Below are 17029 nucleotides of genomic sequence, written 5' to 3' on the forward strand. Positions count from 1 at the left end.
CCCATTCCTGCTTGTACTAGTAGTCTAGGGTTTAGTCGCCTATATATACTCATGTTAGGGTTCATTGTAACAGAGGTTATTGTACTACACTCCTACACAATAAAGATGTAGCCCTTAAGGGATTCCTCCGTGGATGTAGGCCGTCAAGGCTGAACCACGTAACTCTCGTGTTCTTGATGTTCCTATTCTATGCTTTCTCTTCCGCATCCTCTCTAGCATACATAACATAGTATAACACATTGCGTTTGATAATATTATCCATTTAACATGGTATCAGATATTCAACATAGTATCCATTTAACATGATACCATGTTGAATATTAGCTCTGATACCATGTTGAATATCTGATACCATGTTAAATGGATAATATTATCAAACGCAATGTGTTATACTATGTTATGTATGCTAGAGAGGATGCGGAAGAGAAAGCATAGAATAGGAACATCAAGAACACGAGAGTTACGTGGTTCAGCCTTGACGGCCTACATCCACGGAGGAATCCCTTAAGGGCTACATCTTTATTGTGTAGGAGTGTAGTACAATAACCTGTGTTACAATGAACCCTAACATGAGTATATATAGGCGACTAAACCTAGACTACTAGTACAAGCAGGAATGGGCTTGAGCCTATTACATTGGGCTAATATATGTCTAATATATATCTCTAACAAATATGATTAGGGTTGTCAGATCAACAAAGCTAGGTAATTGAGTCATATAGACCTCTTCCTTGAGAAGTCTAAGCAAGAAGGCATTGGTGACGTCAAACTATCCAAGAGACCATTGAAATTGGACAAGAAGTGATAATATGATGCAAACAATAGCAGGCTTGATGATTGGGCTGAATCTTTCATCAAATTCAAGGCAACCTATTGACGATAACCATAGCAACACATTAGGCCTTATAACAAGCAATGCTACCATTTGAGTGTCTTCTTTCAACTTGAATACCCATTTGCACCCAACAAATGGCTAAACTCCAGGTGCCTTGTTTATCTGAAGCAGTAAATTTAGCATCCATAGTTTGATGCCATTGTGAAATACATCTTAGAAGCAACATGAAAAGAGCGAGGGTCAGTGTTTAAATAGTCAATGATAAAAGAGCGAAAGCAATTTTTCTCTTGGAAAATACCAGAACGGATTTCATAGTATGTGTAGGTAATGGAGGGGAAATTGGGAAAGGTGTGTTGAATTGTGTAAGGAAAGAGGTGACACTATGTGGAGGAGAGAAGATGGCCCTGGGTGATGTAGAATAGACACTGCATTCCAACTTGGATTAGAAGATCAAGGGAGTGCCAGTAGAGCCATCGAGGTGACAGTGTCGGAATTGTATGAAATTTGGCAGATTGAAGGAAAATGACATTCTAATCTAAACTTGAGTTTCGAGCATCGCTTAAATTTAGGCAAATTCCTTTGTTAAGGCTCCTAAAATAGCGTTTTTGCTATTTATAGTAATATTTGTTTTTTTTAATAACTTTTAGTTTAAAAGTCAGAATAATGTCTTGTTTGTTTTGAAATGACCCTTAAGGTCAGAAGTTTATGATTTTGCATTTAACTCAATTTTATTATTTTGGTAAATTCAGTATTTTTCCATTGAATCTCGTAATTAGTGCAAATTATGGTTTCAAATGTTTCCTAATTGTCCTAAGGTTTTACTTTCTTGGTGCTTATATGTTTTGTAGTCATCAAAGGCAAATTAGATTATTATCAATAAAAATACAGACTTTGTCAAATTTTTTCTTTGTGGATTCTAGTTTATCTTCTTGTGAATTTAGGAAAATTTCTCGTGAATTGAGGTTTACTGCTAGAAACTAATAGTTTAGTTTCTGTTCATTTAGAAAGTATCGTGTGTAATTTCTTTAGGCTTCGGCGACATCACTGGGGTAGTCAAGGGAGTTGGAGAAGAGGAGGGAGATGATTGAGATAGACATTGATAATGCCTTAAAATGTATACTTGTTATATATTTATGTGGCGTTATATTCTTATTACTACGCTTGATTTTTATATAAGGACCATATATAAATGACTAATAAGATGTAGCTGGAGTATTTGGGTCATTTACCATGTTTGGAAGCTTCAAATAAGGAAAGAAATCAAAAAGGCAGAATCTGGAAAGGAAAAATCAGATTTGAGTATTGATCAGTATTTTTGAGCGTATCTCTCTCCTCAAAAATCCAATTGACTTAAGGCTAGATGGGCTAGAACTGTGACTTAGTTATCTACAACTTCCCTGTTTGAGGTTTTTGAAATTCACAATTTTTGATGGCCAAATTAACTCACAAGTTCTAATGTAAATTTAGATGAAAATTAAATAGTAAAAGTTTTATTTTTCTTTGTACACTTTTACGTTAGGGCATTAAAGAGAGGCTGTGGAAAAAAAATTTGGAGAGAAAATTTGTATTTTCTTTTGTCTAATGGCAACCTAAACTCTTTGTTAGGCTTGAGGTTATGTTTCTTCTATACGGTATGAATATCAATGTGATTCTTTCTATGATTTTAGATAATAATATATTTGATTGTTCAATTAGATTACCTTTGATGTATTAATTCTTCTATGTTTTCAATAAGTTCAATCATGTTTCTTATTGTTTAGATAAATTCCTAATAGTTTCAAATAGAAATCACGTTTTGAAGTGAATGAGTTTTTCTGAAAACTATTCTAACCATATTATTAATTAAGGTTATCATGCGTTCTTGAATTATCTCAGTTCAACCAAATCATAAGTTTTTAATTGTATAAGAACAATCATTTATGAATATATATTTTCTTAGATCACAAAGAATTTCATATTGATATAGGAAACACCCTAATACCCTGGAATTTACATTATTGATTAAATAATTTATTATTATTATTCTTGTTAACAACCACCAAGCAAAAGGACTTTTTTTCTTCACCCAAATTGTTTTATTATGTTGTCTTTGAATTTACCCTGGCTTTGTGGTTCAACCTTGGTACTTAAAGAATTATATTGCTATGATCTCCTGTACATTGACATGGGAGTGAGCAAGCAGAGGTCAAGCAGGAGAACTGACATAATGTGAAGCTAAGAAGGGAAGAGGACCAAGTAAAAACCGAATAGTGCAAGGATGAAGAACAAAAGAATAGGAAGCCAAGTATTGGAATTAGATGTATAAAGATGTAGCCCTTAAGGGATTCCTCCGTGGATGTAGGCCGTCAAGGCTGAACCACGTAACTCTCGTGTTCTTGATGTTCCTATTCTATGCTTTCTCTTCCGCATCCTCTCTAGCATACATAACATAGTATAACACATTGCGTTTGATAATATTATCCATTTAACATGGTATCAGATATTCAACATGGTATCAGAGCTAATATTCAACATGGTATCATGTTAAATGGATACTATGTTGAATATCTGATACCATGTTAAATGGATAATATTATCAAACGCAATGTGTTATACTATGTTATGTATGCTAGAGAGGATGCGGAAGAGAAAGCATAGAATAGGATAACACATTGTGTTTGATAATATTATCCATTTAACATGGTATCAGATATTCAACATAGTATCAGAGCTAATATTCAACAATATTGGTAAACTTCATAAATCCAAAAATGTTATCAAGCAAGCACCCCATGCTTGGTTTGAGCGTCTCACCTATCATATTCAAACTCATGGTTTCCATGGATCTATTGCTGACTCCCGTCATTATTCATCCATTGCAATGGTCACTCCATTAGTCCATTACCTTATTGCTTACAGGGAATGATATTTCCTTCATTGACAATTTAATCCATCAGTTGGGCTCCTTTAGGTATATATGTTCACCAGCAAAATTATGTCTCTAATCTCTTAAAACGTCATAATATTTTCAACTACGAGCGTTGCAATACTCCTTGTGCTCCTGCAACTCAGTTCAGTAAATGCAATGGTAACCTCCTATTCGATCCTTCTCTACATTGTAGCATAGTTGGTGCATTGCAATATCTAACATTTACACGGCCTAATATCTCATTTGGCGTGAATCAATTTAGAAAATTTGTGCAAGCTCTGATTGAAATTCATTTTAAGTGTAAATTAGCTCACATGCCTCTTTATTAAGGGCCCCAATTCTCCACGTTGTGATAAATTGAAAACTAGACTCATGATCACCCCGTGCCCTTTTGATCTATTACAGCAAAATATAGAAAGCAAGGCATATGGCTATACTATATCCCTTGTAACATATAAGAAAGTGTTTGGTACATTAAAAACAACTAAAAAGCCTTAAGAAAATATTACTCATTAACTCAGACCAAGTACTTTTGTTTATAAAAAATTCATTAACACAAAATAACATAATGTATAATTCAGTGGAACAATTCATAATAAGAAATAAATAAGTATGAACCTCAACTATAAGGGAACAAACTAATGGGCTCCCACAAGGACTTCTGCAGATTCCACTAAAATTCAATTGTAAAGCCTATGTTTGAATGGTCGGAAGAGAAACCTAGACCAATATGTTGAGCGGATTGTATCAGCCCAAAGCTGAAAATGTTGCCAAGCGAATAATGCGACTATGACACAAGCAAGAGACACAATAACAATAGGAACCCGATTAAGTTTATGATCATAGATCATAAAGATGGCTGCACCATAGGCTAGCACCATTGTAGCAATGGAGACAAATAGTGCCGACAGTCCAAACATCAACCTTGCAGGTAGTGATACAAGAAAATCGTTTTCAGCGTAACGTGACGTAAGAATGGACAAGAACATTATTATCGAGGCTGCGGAAGAGAATAGCGCTACTGCATCCGATATGACAAAAATCAGAAACCACTTCCTTTCTAGAAATAGAGGAGCACCATTGTCATTATTATCTCCTCCTGGTAGAGTAAAGATTGCTGCAAATACCACAGTGGCAATGAGTGTTGCAACAAGCATGCATGAAGTTGCAGTGCTCTTCATCCACTTCTCCCCTTCTTTTAATAAGTCTTTGTGCTTCTCTGTAAACAGATCCTTAGGTGTCTGGTTTTCTGAATTCCTCATCTTAATATATGAAGGTGGCACAATTTTTTCCACTGCCTATAATGGTCATTAAATTAAAGTTATATAAATCCAACATAATAAACAAAAAAGTCCAATTCAAACTTACAAAAAATTTATGAATTATGGCAGATCAACAAAAAATTACTTGCAAATCCGTTATATGCAATTAACCCGAATACATTGAAGAAATATACTAGTTATTAAAAAAATCAATAGCTATAAATTAATTTGTGTCATTTATTTACCTTAAACCACAATAGCTCTCTTTGCATTTGGAGTGCAGCTCCTGATACAATTTGGAGTCGACTAGGAGGTGCCAAGTTTCCAGCGAGATGCAGAATGTTATTATTTTTGCCATCCTTGTATGCTGCTATCAAATCTTTAATTGCTCCAAACTCATATATTAGATTAAATATCGCCCGGTGACGATATAGAACAGCAATATGAAACAAACTTCGATTATTATCATCAACTTTCCATATAAGATCAGGATATGAGCGAATAAGGATAATCAGAAACTCAAGACTGCCTAATTCTGCAGCATCAAAGAGTAGTCTCGAAGGTTTTTTAATTAGTTTTGAAATCTCCGAATCTTGCTGTTGTAGAACATGTTCCCACAGTTTTTTGACTAGTTGATGGGCTAACGTCCGCATCAAATCCTCATGATAAATCCCTTTGAAGCCTATAGGTAGAATTAATATTGATTCAAATATGTCATTATACAGAAAATACACAAACTAAATTAGATGCCTATTCCAAAATAACAATTGACTTATTTACAGCATCCTATTATTTATTAAGAAAAATGAAATTGCATGTTGACCCTAGATAACTTTAGGGGAAACACAAATCAGCCACTGGAGATTAAAAATAAAACATTTTATACCCTTGAACTTTTGAAGGCATTTAAGATGATCTCAATGCCAAAGGGAATATGTATAAATGGATTTTCAAGGTGTAGAGTGGATACTGATTAAGTGTATTTGCCTATATAAAGTGGCCACACCTTGATACATAAGTGTACTTTCCCAACACTATCAAGGTTTAGCACATAGTATATGCTAAGAGATTTTGAGTGGGCTCAAAAAACTAACATGAATTGACGCATCTTTTCCAGATTCCCAGCTGACTATTGTTGGCAATTCTTGAAGGCTTTCGAGCCAATACATGCAAGGCTGTCTCATTGTTTGCATCTCGAGCACAGGCTAATGATGTGTCTCTGTCCAATATTTTTAAAGCTAGATCTGTACACAAAACACAATGGTTCACTATTAGAGTCATAAACTGCCTCTTTATTCTTAGAGGTATTCAGGTGTAATGGAGACTAAGAAGAGGATGCAAAGCATGTTGAACTGTCTTACATCTAAACCAAGTGTGACAATTTTATTAAGTTATTTTTGGGGTGGGGAATTTGCTAGCAAGCTTATGACTCCATAGTTCACATGCTAATTCAAATAACTAAGGTGTGACATAACCCAATTGGATAAATAAGATTTTATGGTTTAAGCTAAGTATGTAGCCTCCACACAGAATGAAGGTGCTTCTCAAAGAATACATTAATACAGGACAAATGAATAAAATAAATCACTACATTGTGCACACATGGTTAAATATTCATTGCATTTAACAGTCTTGGAGGATTTTTTGTAGAAAAACCTGTTTTAAACTAGAATCAAGTAACTTGTTACGCACAAATGTAACCAATTGTTCAATAGTTGATAGAATTACACTTAGTGGCCAAAAAACTTTTTGTTCTGTGCAATAAACAAAGATTCATTTCCTTGTGATCACTAAATAAGCGCCATTAGCCTTGTATAGACAAAGTGACCCTCTAAAAGGGCTGACTAGCAAGAGGCCATAGCATGAAATTTCATTTCCAAAATCCAGTAAGGGTGAGGCAATTGTGGAAGGTTATTTCATGCCATAGAAATATATAGATATAAGGGCATCATACCGTATAAATCAGCTGAGATAGTACCAAGAAGGAGGCTAATTCGTTCCTCTTGAGTTAGGCTTTCAAAATCAGTAACACCATAGAGATATGAGACCATATCCCTGTGTCCAAACAAAGCTGCCATGTATAAGGGTGTCTTTCCTTGATTACCTCGAATAAGAGGAAGGTCTTCGTTTATTTGCACCATCACCATAGCAATTTCCACAATTCCTGATGCAGCAGCAAAACAAATAGCAGTGTTTTCATCTTTATTTTTCAAGGCTAGGTCCTCTTTTCTCATATGTTGAACCAGTTCCTTTACAAAAGCAGTGCGTTTTGCTGCAGCAGAAATGTGCAGAGCAGTCTCCCTTTTTCTCGTTATCCCAGCGCGAACAACATCATGATCTTTGTTAATGACATCTTTAGCACTTTCCCAGTCACCTTTGATGGCTGCTTCATATAATGGTACACATAGGGAGAGGTAGTCCTTTCTTCTTTCCCCTGAAAATTTTCAACCATGAGGAAAATGTATTTGAGTTTTATAAAACTATATCTTCCCCAACAGCCATTTGATTCCCCAATATTTCCCCTGCCTTTTTAAAATTTAACATGTACTTAACAATGTGTAATGCCACAAGAAATTGTATATTACTTGCATAGTAAATGAAACCTGCACCTTAACATTGTAAAAGGTCCATGGAGAGATTTGATTTTTGTATTATATGCGTCTAGAACAATTTAAGTGATTTTAAATGCACCTCTTAGAAACATGATTCCTTAAGCCAAAGAATTTGCTTCCTCCAAATTTTCAGGCAAGGTTGAAGGTGGAGATGGCAAAGAATGTTTTAATCTTGACAGTGGTATACATTGTGAAATGTTTCTTTCGGTTAACCAGACCCCAAAAAAAAAAAAAAAAAAAAAAAAAAAATTATGAAAAATGTTGTATTCTTTACAGTTATACTTATTAAATTTCTCCATCTGTTTCAACAAAATATGTTTTCCAGAAAACGTTTATGGTATTTTTTGGTATTTGGTACACTGGAAAAACGTAATTCAACAGAAAACAAGCCCAATATTCCAGAATGTCACGTACTCAACCAACCACCACAAATAAATTCTGCCTATTTTCAAGGTCACAACCAAACACCAAAAAAAATAGGCCGATTTTCTGGAAAACATTTTCTGTTGAAACAACAACAAAAGAGCAAAATTGAATGAGAATGAAAACGTTATGTATGACCTGAACAAGCTTTGCCATAATCAAGTTAAAGTCAACTAGAAAAATTATTCTATTCTTCTGTGACAACCAGCATGAAAAATATTTATATTTCTTCTGAAAATATACTTTCTTTCTTTCTCATTCTTTATATTTCTAATAAATTTATTTACACACATGCATTACTGTTTGCAGCACAGGTAACAGAAGAGAATAAAAAATAAATAGCTAAAATATATAAATTAAAAGAAATAGTGAACACTAAACAAATCCCACATTTTTAATGTTGCCATAAAGATATATAAACTCAAGAATGACTATAACAATTGAAAAAAATTAGTAGGAACGTAATAACTTACTTGTAGATTGTACTCTCTTACTTTGTCAGTCTTTGGGCAGCTAGACAAAAGCAACAGGAATTTGATGGTTGAGTTTGATGAGTGCTTCAACAAGGCAGTACTGGATTGGTCGGAGTATTGAGTAATGGGAATTCACAACACAACAATGTAGTTGATGATTGCAGAGCTAATGCAAGAATGAAGAAGACTTACTATATATATTACAAGTCAAAAAGCCAGTCAATGATTGAAGTAAGTGTTAAGAATATTCATTATTAAAGACAAAAGAGTTTCTTTCCTTTTTTTTATACGAAAGAGTTTCTTTTCTATTTATTCAGTGTCTACGCGTCTCATGCATTAACGCGTATCATGCATTATAAGATAATTACAAAAAATAAAATAAAGGAAAGAAAGGAGAAAGAACCACAAATAATTGAGAAAGATTGTAGATATAACTTTTGTGCCCCAAGTCAGTGATTGAGATAAAAAAAATAATAATAATAATTAATTAGTTTATGTGAAAGTGATTTTTTAGTACTTACTCTCCATGAAATTAAAATTGTGACAAAGGTTACCACAGTTGACCACCTATAAAAGTAATTGTTTAGAACATAGATTCAGTATGTGTTTGTATTGTGCTCTTGCGCGTCCATGTTTTGCATTTTAAGTTTCCTTCTTCTTCTTCTTCTTTTTTTTTTTTTTTTTTTTTTCTGCTTTTAAAGACAAAATGCACTGTTTACGGGACTCATAACTACTTTATTAAAAAAAATATATTAAAAATAGGTCTCACAGCACTATTCACACATTTAAAAATTATTTTACTACAGTGTTTTTAATTTCAGTAAAATAAGTTGTATCTAAATAAACCCTCAATGATATTTTAATTATAACATTTTAAATGGAGTTTGTGATGTGTCATGGTGTTAGAAATTTATTCTTTTTTCTCTGTGTGTGTTTAATTATGACAAAAATTATAATGACATTTTGTATTGTTGGGTCTTTTTCATGGAAAGAATCAGATTAGAATCTTCTTCTTCTTTTCTAATGGAAAGGGAAACGCAGTCGAAGATGCAAAATGCCACGTTATCGAGAGGTTGGTGGATGTCTACTTGGACTTTTTTGCCACTGATTTAACAGGGAACTTCCGTAACATAACATGGAAAATTCCCTTTCAAGAGAATATGAACTCATCTCACGAGTTTATACATTTATTAAGTAAAAACTAAAAAGAAATAAAATATTTTCATTACAATATTCACAAAATTTTTTTATTGTCTTGGGCTTAGCCAGGGGCCGAACTAGGTCCCCCCAAAAAATTCAAAAAAAAAAAAAAAAAAAAACTGATTTCCTAAAGTTATCCACTATCGAAATGTCCTTGTTGAGAAATGAGAATAAATAATAAGTTAAGGGTACATTTGGTACACTAAATGAAAATTACGACAAATTGTAATCTTTATTACTATGAATAATATGTGTTATAACATAATAACTAAACAAATTCATAAGTTTTGTTATAAGTTATAATCTATATTATATCTAAAAGTTGAAGTGTAGTATTTATTATTATTACGCTCATGTTGAGAGCGGTCACATCATCTACCTACTTTCCATTTCTCTCCACTACTTCCAACCATAATTTCCATTTTACCTTTTTATCTCTCCACTACTCTCAACCTTAACATCGCTCTTCATCTATCCATTCCTCTTCCTTTTATTTTGTCTCTTTTTATAAAGGAAGAGAATACCATACCGTACTAGTATGCGCACCGGTACCAAAATTTCAATATTTCGTACCAGTTTAAATATCGGCCACCGGCCAATTTCAGGCGTTTTGGCCACTATTAGACATATTGGCCGGTACCTGGCATATTGGCCAATACAAAAAAAAAGGCCTTTTTTTTTTAGTTTTGTAATTTTTGAATTTTAGTAAGGATAGAATGATAACTTATTTGTATTAACTTATTTATATTATTTGTTTTCTTAGTATACAATTGTTGATACCCATTTTCATGACATATTCTCTATAAGCCCGACTCAATCGAGCCAAACCTCATTATGGGTCTGATTCATGTATTATATATTTTTTTTAGGCATAAATGCACTTTTAGTCCTTATATTTTGAATTTTTTCCATTTTGGTCCTTACATTTTAATTTTACCACTTTTAGTCCCTAAATAAATTAGCGCATGTCATATCAGTCCTTACCGTTAGTCAACTAATAGAAAAAGCTAATGTGGCTAACGACACTATTAAAATAATAATAAAAAATTTATTTTGGCATTAAAAAATGCCACATCAGCATTTACATTAAAAAAAATTAATTTATTAATTTTAACTAAATAAAAAAATTAAAAATAGAATTAAAAACAAAAAATATCGTGAATTGAAATTTAAGAGTACCTTCCAAGAACAATAAGAACATAAATCCAGATTTAAGAACAAGAAGAAAATTTTCCTTTATTTGACATTTTCTCTTTTTTTATTCACAGAAAACAAACACAAGATTAAGCAAGAACACAAACATAAATCCAGTAAGAACACAAACACAAACACAAATGCAGACAAATCCAGCANCCCCAAAAAAAAAAAAAAAAAAAAAAAAAAATTGCTGCAGAATACTCCGAGACTTATTTCCCTAAAGTTAAGTCAAAAGATTACACATTTATACGCATGAAACAAAACGCTAACCATGATAGGAAAATAGAAAAATCATGGAAAGAAAAAAAAATTACATCAAACCTGACAAATGAACAGAACCAACCAAAACAAGAAACCCTGCAAAAGACTGGATCCCAAACCCCCCAATATTTGACCAAAAATGAAATTTACCTGAGATGTTTTTTAAATGCCTTGAAAGACAATTGAACTTTTGATTTGGGGGTCTCAAAATTTGTTTGTTGCACTACTTTAATTCTCATTGAGAACTTTGTGTTAAGTGATTATTACTGTGAGTCTCATAACCCATCTCAAAACAAAAATCATGGCCTTCTAAGTTTTACAATGAAAGCCCTTCAATACCTTCTGCCTGGGCTTTCATCTATCTTTTGACTCCAAAAGAGTCCATAAAGCTTCTTAGTCAATGCCCACGCCAGATATAATGATATATGCGGTTAGTTGAATTGTCAATTCTTCAGTAGCATATATCTATAGTTATGATTCATGATATGCTAGTACTCCAGTGATCTACTCAAAATTGGAAAATTTACATTTATCTTGCTCATATGAAGTTTGAACACTCAGTGAGAAAGGTTGCCTTTAGTTGTTTCATTTAGAAGCTAATTTGCAAAAATAAGACAATAGTTACCTTGCACTTCGGAGGTCATGAACTCTACACATTTCAGGAACCAAGGTATAGGTTTAAGGGTGCTTTAACTAACTTAATATGAGCAAGATAAAAGTAAATTTTCCAATTTTGAGTAGATCACTAGAGTACTAAAATATCATGAAAATAATTATAGATATATGCTACTGAAGAATTGACAATTCAAATAACAGCATATATCTGGCATAGGCATTGACTAAGAAGCTTTATGGACTCTTTCAGAATCAATAGATGAGCAGGATAAATTTTATTTGAGCAATGCCTAAAGCTGATGCCCTAGGTTTGTAGCTAATCTATTAGCAAATATATGGAGTTACTGATGCAACACAGACTTGAAAATGCGTATAGGGATTTAGGGAGAGAGAGAGCAGAACAATGCCTAGGCTTCACCACATAGAGGTTGTTTGAACCCCTAGGCTTTACCACCCAAGACTACTAGTAATTACTATCAAGAAGGAGAGGAAAATCTTAATTCAATATTATTCATCAAATTCAAGATGTCTTACAATGTATTTTTGGAGTCTTTAAGTAGAGCTTCAAAGGTTAAAAGTAATAAGAAAAGTAAAAATGTAATCAATTACATTAAATTCAGATATAAAATCCATCAGCATATTTCCAGTAGTGATCTCTGCATCAGTTGGCGTGCAAACATACCATATTTATGTTGACCTACATTCAAGATATAGTTGGACTTTTATCAAATTTAAAGCTAAGGGAGCCAATCTAGCACCCTAGAATCTAATTTAGGGCTATCATTCTGAGAACTACAGACATGAGAAGAACCTAAAACATGAGCATTTGGGCCTACAGAGACAACACTTCTACATTCCTAGCTAGCAAGACTAAATAATGCCTCAGGGTAGATTCAAGGACTACTATAAGTACAATTTCTGCATCTACTCTCCTAAACTAATTTTTCACTCAACAGGCAGAGCTTCAGAAATGAAGGTCCTCAGTTTAAGTTGACTTTCTATAGGAAAATGGCACATTATGAGCCCAAACAGGTACTACATGCATGTCTGCCTGAACTTGAATACTAAGTACATGTTATACATCATGCCATTCATAAGAGTTATACAGAACCTTGCAATTATTTAAAAAATTTCTGCAATACAAACATACTTATATATGATATGGATATGTAAACTAAAATAACTCAACTATATAACAGTCTATCCACATGATCCAAAAAGTAAAGTGCCATCAAAGTTTGGGCTGGTCATCCACCAAAACCGATTGGGTGTGTGATTAGCATTGAGGACTAATATAGACTCTAGTCAGGAAAAAGCTCAAATCTACCTAGGAAGCTCAATTTGGGAAAATACTCAAGCACTGCATACAGATGTTTCTGCAAATAATACCACACACAAGCAGTGATACTTACCTTCATAAGCAATTGGTTGTGTCAAATCTCTATTGGGTGTTCGACATTCTTGATGTCCATTAGCTGCTTGAGTACTCAATTCTGCAACATCCAAACGCACTTCTTGCATTGGCATGGGTCCATCCAAAGTATCCATCATAGATGTTTGGGGCAACAAATTTACTCTTCCTGCTGTAGTCACCTCTATCTCTCCGTTTCTTTGAGAAGACATCTTGGTTTTGACTGTGTGATAAACATCCAATCATATGAGAAGTAAATCAAGCACGTATGTGTGTGTTTGTGCATGCACAAGCATGTGTATGTGAGCACACGCTTGATCTGGAGCTAAATTTTTTCATATGACACAGAATTATAGTAAACAAGTTCAAGAAAATGGGTACAGACTCAAGAGGTAAATGATGACTTTTCTTTTCTTATTCTCAGTAATTAAATTCCATCTGTGATAGAACAAAATTATATCAAATGTAAACTATTCAGTCACTGGTGACTATATCTGGGCTGCATTACAATCAAATAACTCTTTTTGAGAGCTAATTGTCGTTCTTTTCAATAAAACAATCTCAGGAATAGGGATTAAATTTTCTTGATGAATTTATTGGTAACATATTCAGCCTCCCTAGTTTGTATTAAAGCTGATCTTCATCTTAGTCCACCATGGATTGGGTAATGGTAATGTGATACCCATTAGAATGTGAGATTCATGTAATGTGTGGCACAATCAACCAACCAAACATGATAATATTCTCAAATTCCTGTGAAGTTGCGGTAATGTTGATAATATTCTACAAACTGAACACCACCTTTTGGCTCTCAAATTTTTGACTAGTGGTACAGGCAAGTGGTTGTACAAACTAAACCAAATAATATAAAGAACACAAAAACAGAAGAGATATTACTGCTAACAGCCTATCATGGAACATTATCTTCACCTAGATCAACCATTGACGCCACTTTTATTATGCACTAATTGCAACAAGCCATGTCAACAATTGGTGAAAAAAATTATGAAAAATGTTGTATTCTTTACAGTTATACTTATTAAATTTCTCCATCTGTTTCAACAAAATATGTTTTCCAGAAAACGTTTATGGTATTTTTTGGTATTTGGTACACTGGGAAAACGTAATTCAACAGAAAACAAGCCCAATATTCCAGAATGTCACGTACTCAACCAACCACCACAAATAAATTCTGCCTATTTTCAAGGTCACAACCAAACACCCAAAAAAAATAGGCCGATTTTCTGGAAAACATTTTCTGTTGAAACAACAACAAAAGAGCAAAATTGAATGAGAATGAAAACGTTATGTATGACCTGAACAAGCTTTGCCATAATCAAGTTAAAGTCAACTAGAAAAATTATTCTATTCTTCTGTGACAACCAGCATGAAAAATATTTATATTTCTTCTGAAAATATACTTTCTTTCTTTCTCATTCTTTATATTTCTAATAAATTTATTTACACACATGCATTACTGTTTGCAGCACAGGTAACAGAAGAGAATAAAAAATAAATAGCTAAAATATATAAATTAAAAGAAATAGTGAACACTAAACAAATCCCACATTTTTAATGTTGCCATAAAGATATATAAACTCAAGAATGACTATAACAATTGAAAAAAATTAGTAGGAACGTAATAACTTACTTGTAGATTGTACTCTCTTACTTTGTCAGTCTTTGGGCAGCTAGACAAAAGCAACAGGAATTTGATGGTTGAGTTTGATGAGTGCTTCAACAAGGCAGTACTGGATTGGTCGGAGTATTGAGTAATGGGAATTCACAACACAACAATGTAGTTGATGATTGCAGAGCTAATGCAAGAATGAAGAAGACTTACTATATATATTACAAGTCAAAAAGCCAGTCAATGATTGAAGTAAGTGTTAAGAATATTCATTATTAAAGACAAAAGAGTTTCTTTTCTTTTTTTTTATACGAAAGAGTTTCTTTTCTATTTATTCAGTGTCTACGCGTCTCATGCATTAACGCGTATCATGCATTATAAGATAATTACAAAAAATAAAAAAAGGAAAGAAAGGAGAAAGAACCACAAATAATTGAGAAAGATTGTAGATATAACTTTTGTGCCCCAAGTCAGTGATTGAGATAAAAAAAATAATAATAATAATTAATTAGTTTATGTGAAAGTGATTTTTTAGTACTTACTCTCCATGAAATTAAAATTGTGACAAAGGTTACCACAGTTGACCACCTATAAAAGTAATTGTTTAGAACATAGATTCAGTATGTGTTTGTATTGTGCTCTTGCGCGTCCATGTTTTGCATTTTAAGTTTCCTTCTTCTTCTTCTTCTTTTTTTTTTTTTTTTTTTTTTCTGCTTTTAAAGACAAAATGCAGGCCGAACTAGGTCCCCCCAAAAAATTCAAAAAAAAAAAAAAAAAAAAACTGATTTCCTAAAGTTATCCACTATCGAAATGTCCTTGTTGAGAAATGAGAATAAATAATAAGTTAAGGGTACATTTGGTACACTAAATGAAAATTACGACAAATTGTAATCTTTATTACTATGAATAATATGTGTTATAACATAATAACTAAACAAATTCATAAGTTTTGTTATAAGTTATAATCTATATTATATCTAAAAGTTGAAGTGTAGTATTTATTATTATTACGCTCATGTTGAGAGCGGTCACATCATCTACCTACTTTCCATTTCTCTCCACTACTTCCAACCATAATTTCCATTTTACCTTTTTATCTCTCCACTACTCTCAACCTTAACATCGCTCTTCATCTATCCATTCCTCTTCCTTTTATTTTGTCTCTTTTTATAAAGGAAGAGAATACCATACCGTACTAGTATGCGCACCGGTACCAAAATTTCAATATTTCGTACCAGTTTAAATATCGGCCACCGGCCAATTTCAGGCGTTTTGGCCACTATTAGACATATTGGCCGGTACCTGGCATATTGGCCAATACAAAAAAAAAGGCCTTTTTTTTTTAGTTTTGTAATTTTTGAATTTTAGTAAGGATAGAATGATAACTTATTTGTATTAACTTATTTATATTATTTGTTTTCTTAGTATACAATTGTTGATACCCATTTTCATGACATATTCTCTATAAGCCCGACTCAATCGAGCCAAACCTCATTATGGGTCTGATTCATGTATTATATATTTTTTTTAGGCATAAATGCACTTTTAGTCCTTATATTTTGAATTTTTTCCATTTTGGTCCTTACATTTTAATTTTACCACTTTTAGTCCCTAAATAAATTAGCGCATGTCATATCAGTCCTTACCGTTAGTCAACTAATAGAAAAAGCTAATGTGGCTAACGACACTATTAAAATAATAATAAAAAATTTATTTTGGCATTAAAAAATGCCACATCAGCATTTACATTAAAAAAAATTAATTTATTAATTTTAACTAAATAAAAAAATTAAAAATAGAATTAAAAACAAAAAATATCGTGAATTGAAATTTAAGAGTACCTTCCAAGAACAATAAGAACATAAATCCAGATTTAAGAACAAGAAGAAAATTTTCCTTTATTTGACATTTTCTCTTTTTTTATTCACAGAAAACAAACACAAGATTAAGCAAGAACACAAACATAAATCCAGTAAGAACACAAACACAAACACAAATGCAGACAAATCCAGCAAGAACACAAACATAAATCCAGCAAGAATACAAACACAAACCCATCAATCCATCTTCAGCAAAATGAGCAACAACCCAATTCGCTTACCTCCATCAACACAAACTCCTAGTATAAACAAGCTCAAATGAAAAAAAAAAAGAAAAGCCAAATCCTAAACCAAAGATATGGGTAATCGATTCTAGTGGAAG

At 32.8% G+C, this 17029-nt stretch overlaps 1 protein-coding gene across 2 annotated transcripts; it reads right to left on the reverse strand.

Moving 5' to 3' along the window:
* Positions 1-4232: 4232 nt before the first annotated feature.
* LOC111994334 (ankyrin repeat-containing protein At5g02620) lies at positions 4233-15060 on the reverse strand. 2 transcript variants are annotated; one of them, XM_065779570.1, is made up of 6 exons: positions 14870-15060; positions 13199-13420; positions 6960-7439; positions 6100-6249; positions 5251-5687; positions 4233-5041 (listed from the first exon to the last, which is right to left on the reverse strand). In XM_065779570.1, exons 2-6 carry the CDS (start codon positions 13407-13409, stop codon positions 4424-4426), a joined length of 1896 nt encoding a protein of 631 aa, XP_065635642.1. In that variant the 5' UTR covers positions 13410-13420; positions 14870-15060; the 3' UTR covers positions 4233-4423. The 2 variants fall into 2 exon arrangements, with proteins under 2 accessions (XP_065635642.1, XP_023881971.2); XM_024026203.2 differs by having other exon boundaries at positions 14849-15059.
* Positions 15061-17029: the final 1969 nt, after the last annotated feature.

Source organism: Quercus suber, unplaced genomic scaffold, assembly GCF_002906115.3.
Source record: "Quercus suber isolate HL8 unplaced genomic scaffold, Cork oak 2.0 scaffold_213, whole genome shotgun sequence".
NCBI classification, from domain to species: Eukaryota; Viridiplantae; Streptophyta; class Magnoliopsida; order Fagales; family Fagaceae; genus Quercus; species Quercus suber.

Excerpts from the sequence above, each read along its gene's own strand:
- LOC111994334 (XM_065779570.1), bottom strand. The coding sequence starts at position 13,409 with ATGTCTTCTCAAAGAAACGGAGAGATAGAGGTGACTACAGCAGGAAGA. Across the intron at positions 6,250-6,959 it reads TATCTCAGCTGATTTATACG|ATCTAGCTTTAAAAATATTG; the intron begins GTATGATGCCCT and ends TTTTGTGTACAG. Across the intron at positions 5,688-6,099 it reads GAAAAGATGCGTCAATTCAT|GCTTCAAAGGGATTTATCAT; the intron begins GTTAGTTTTTTG and ends TTCTACCTATAG.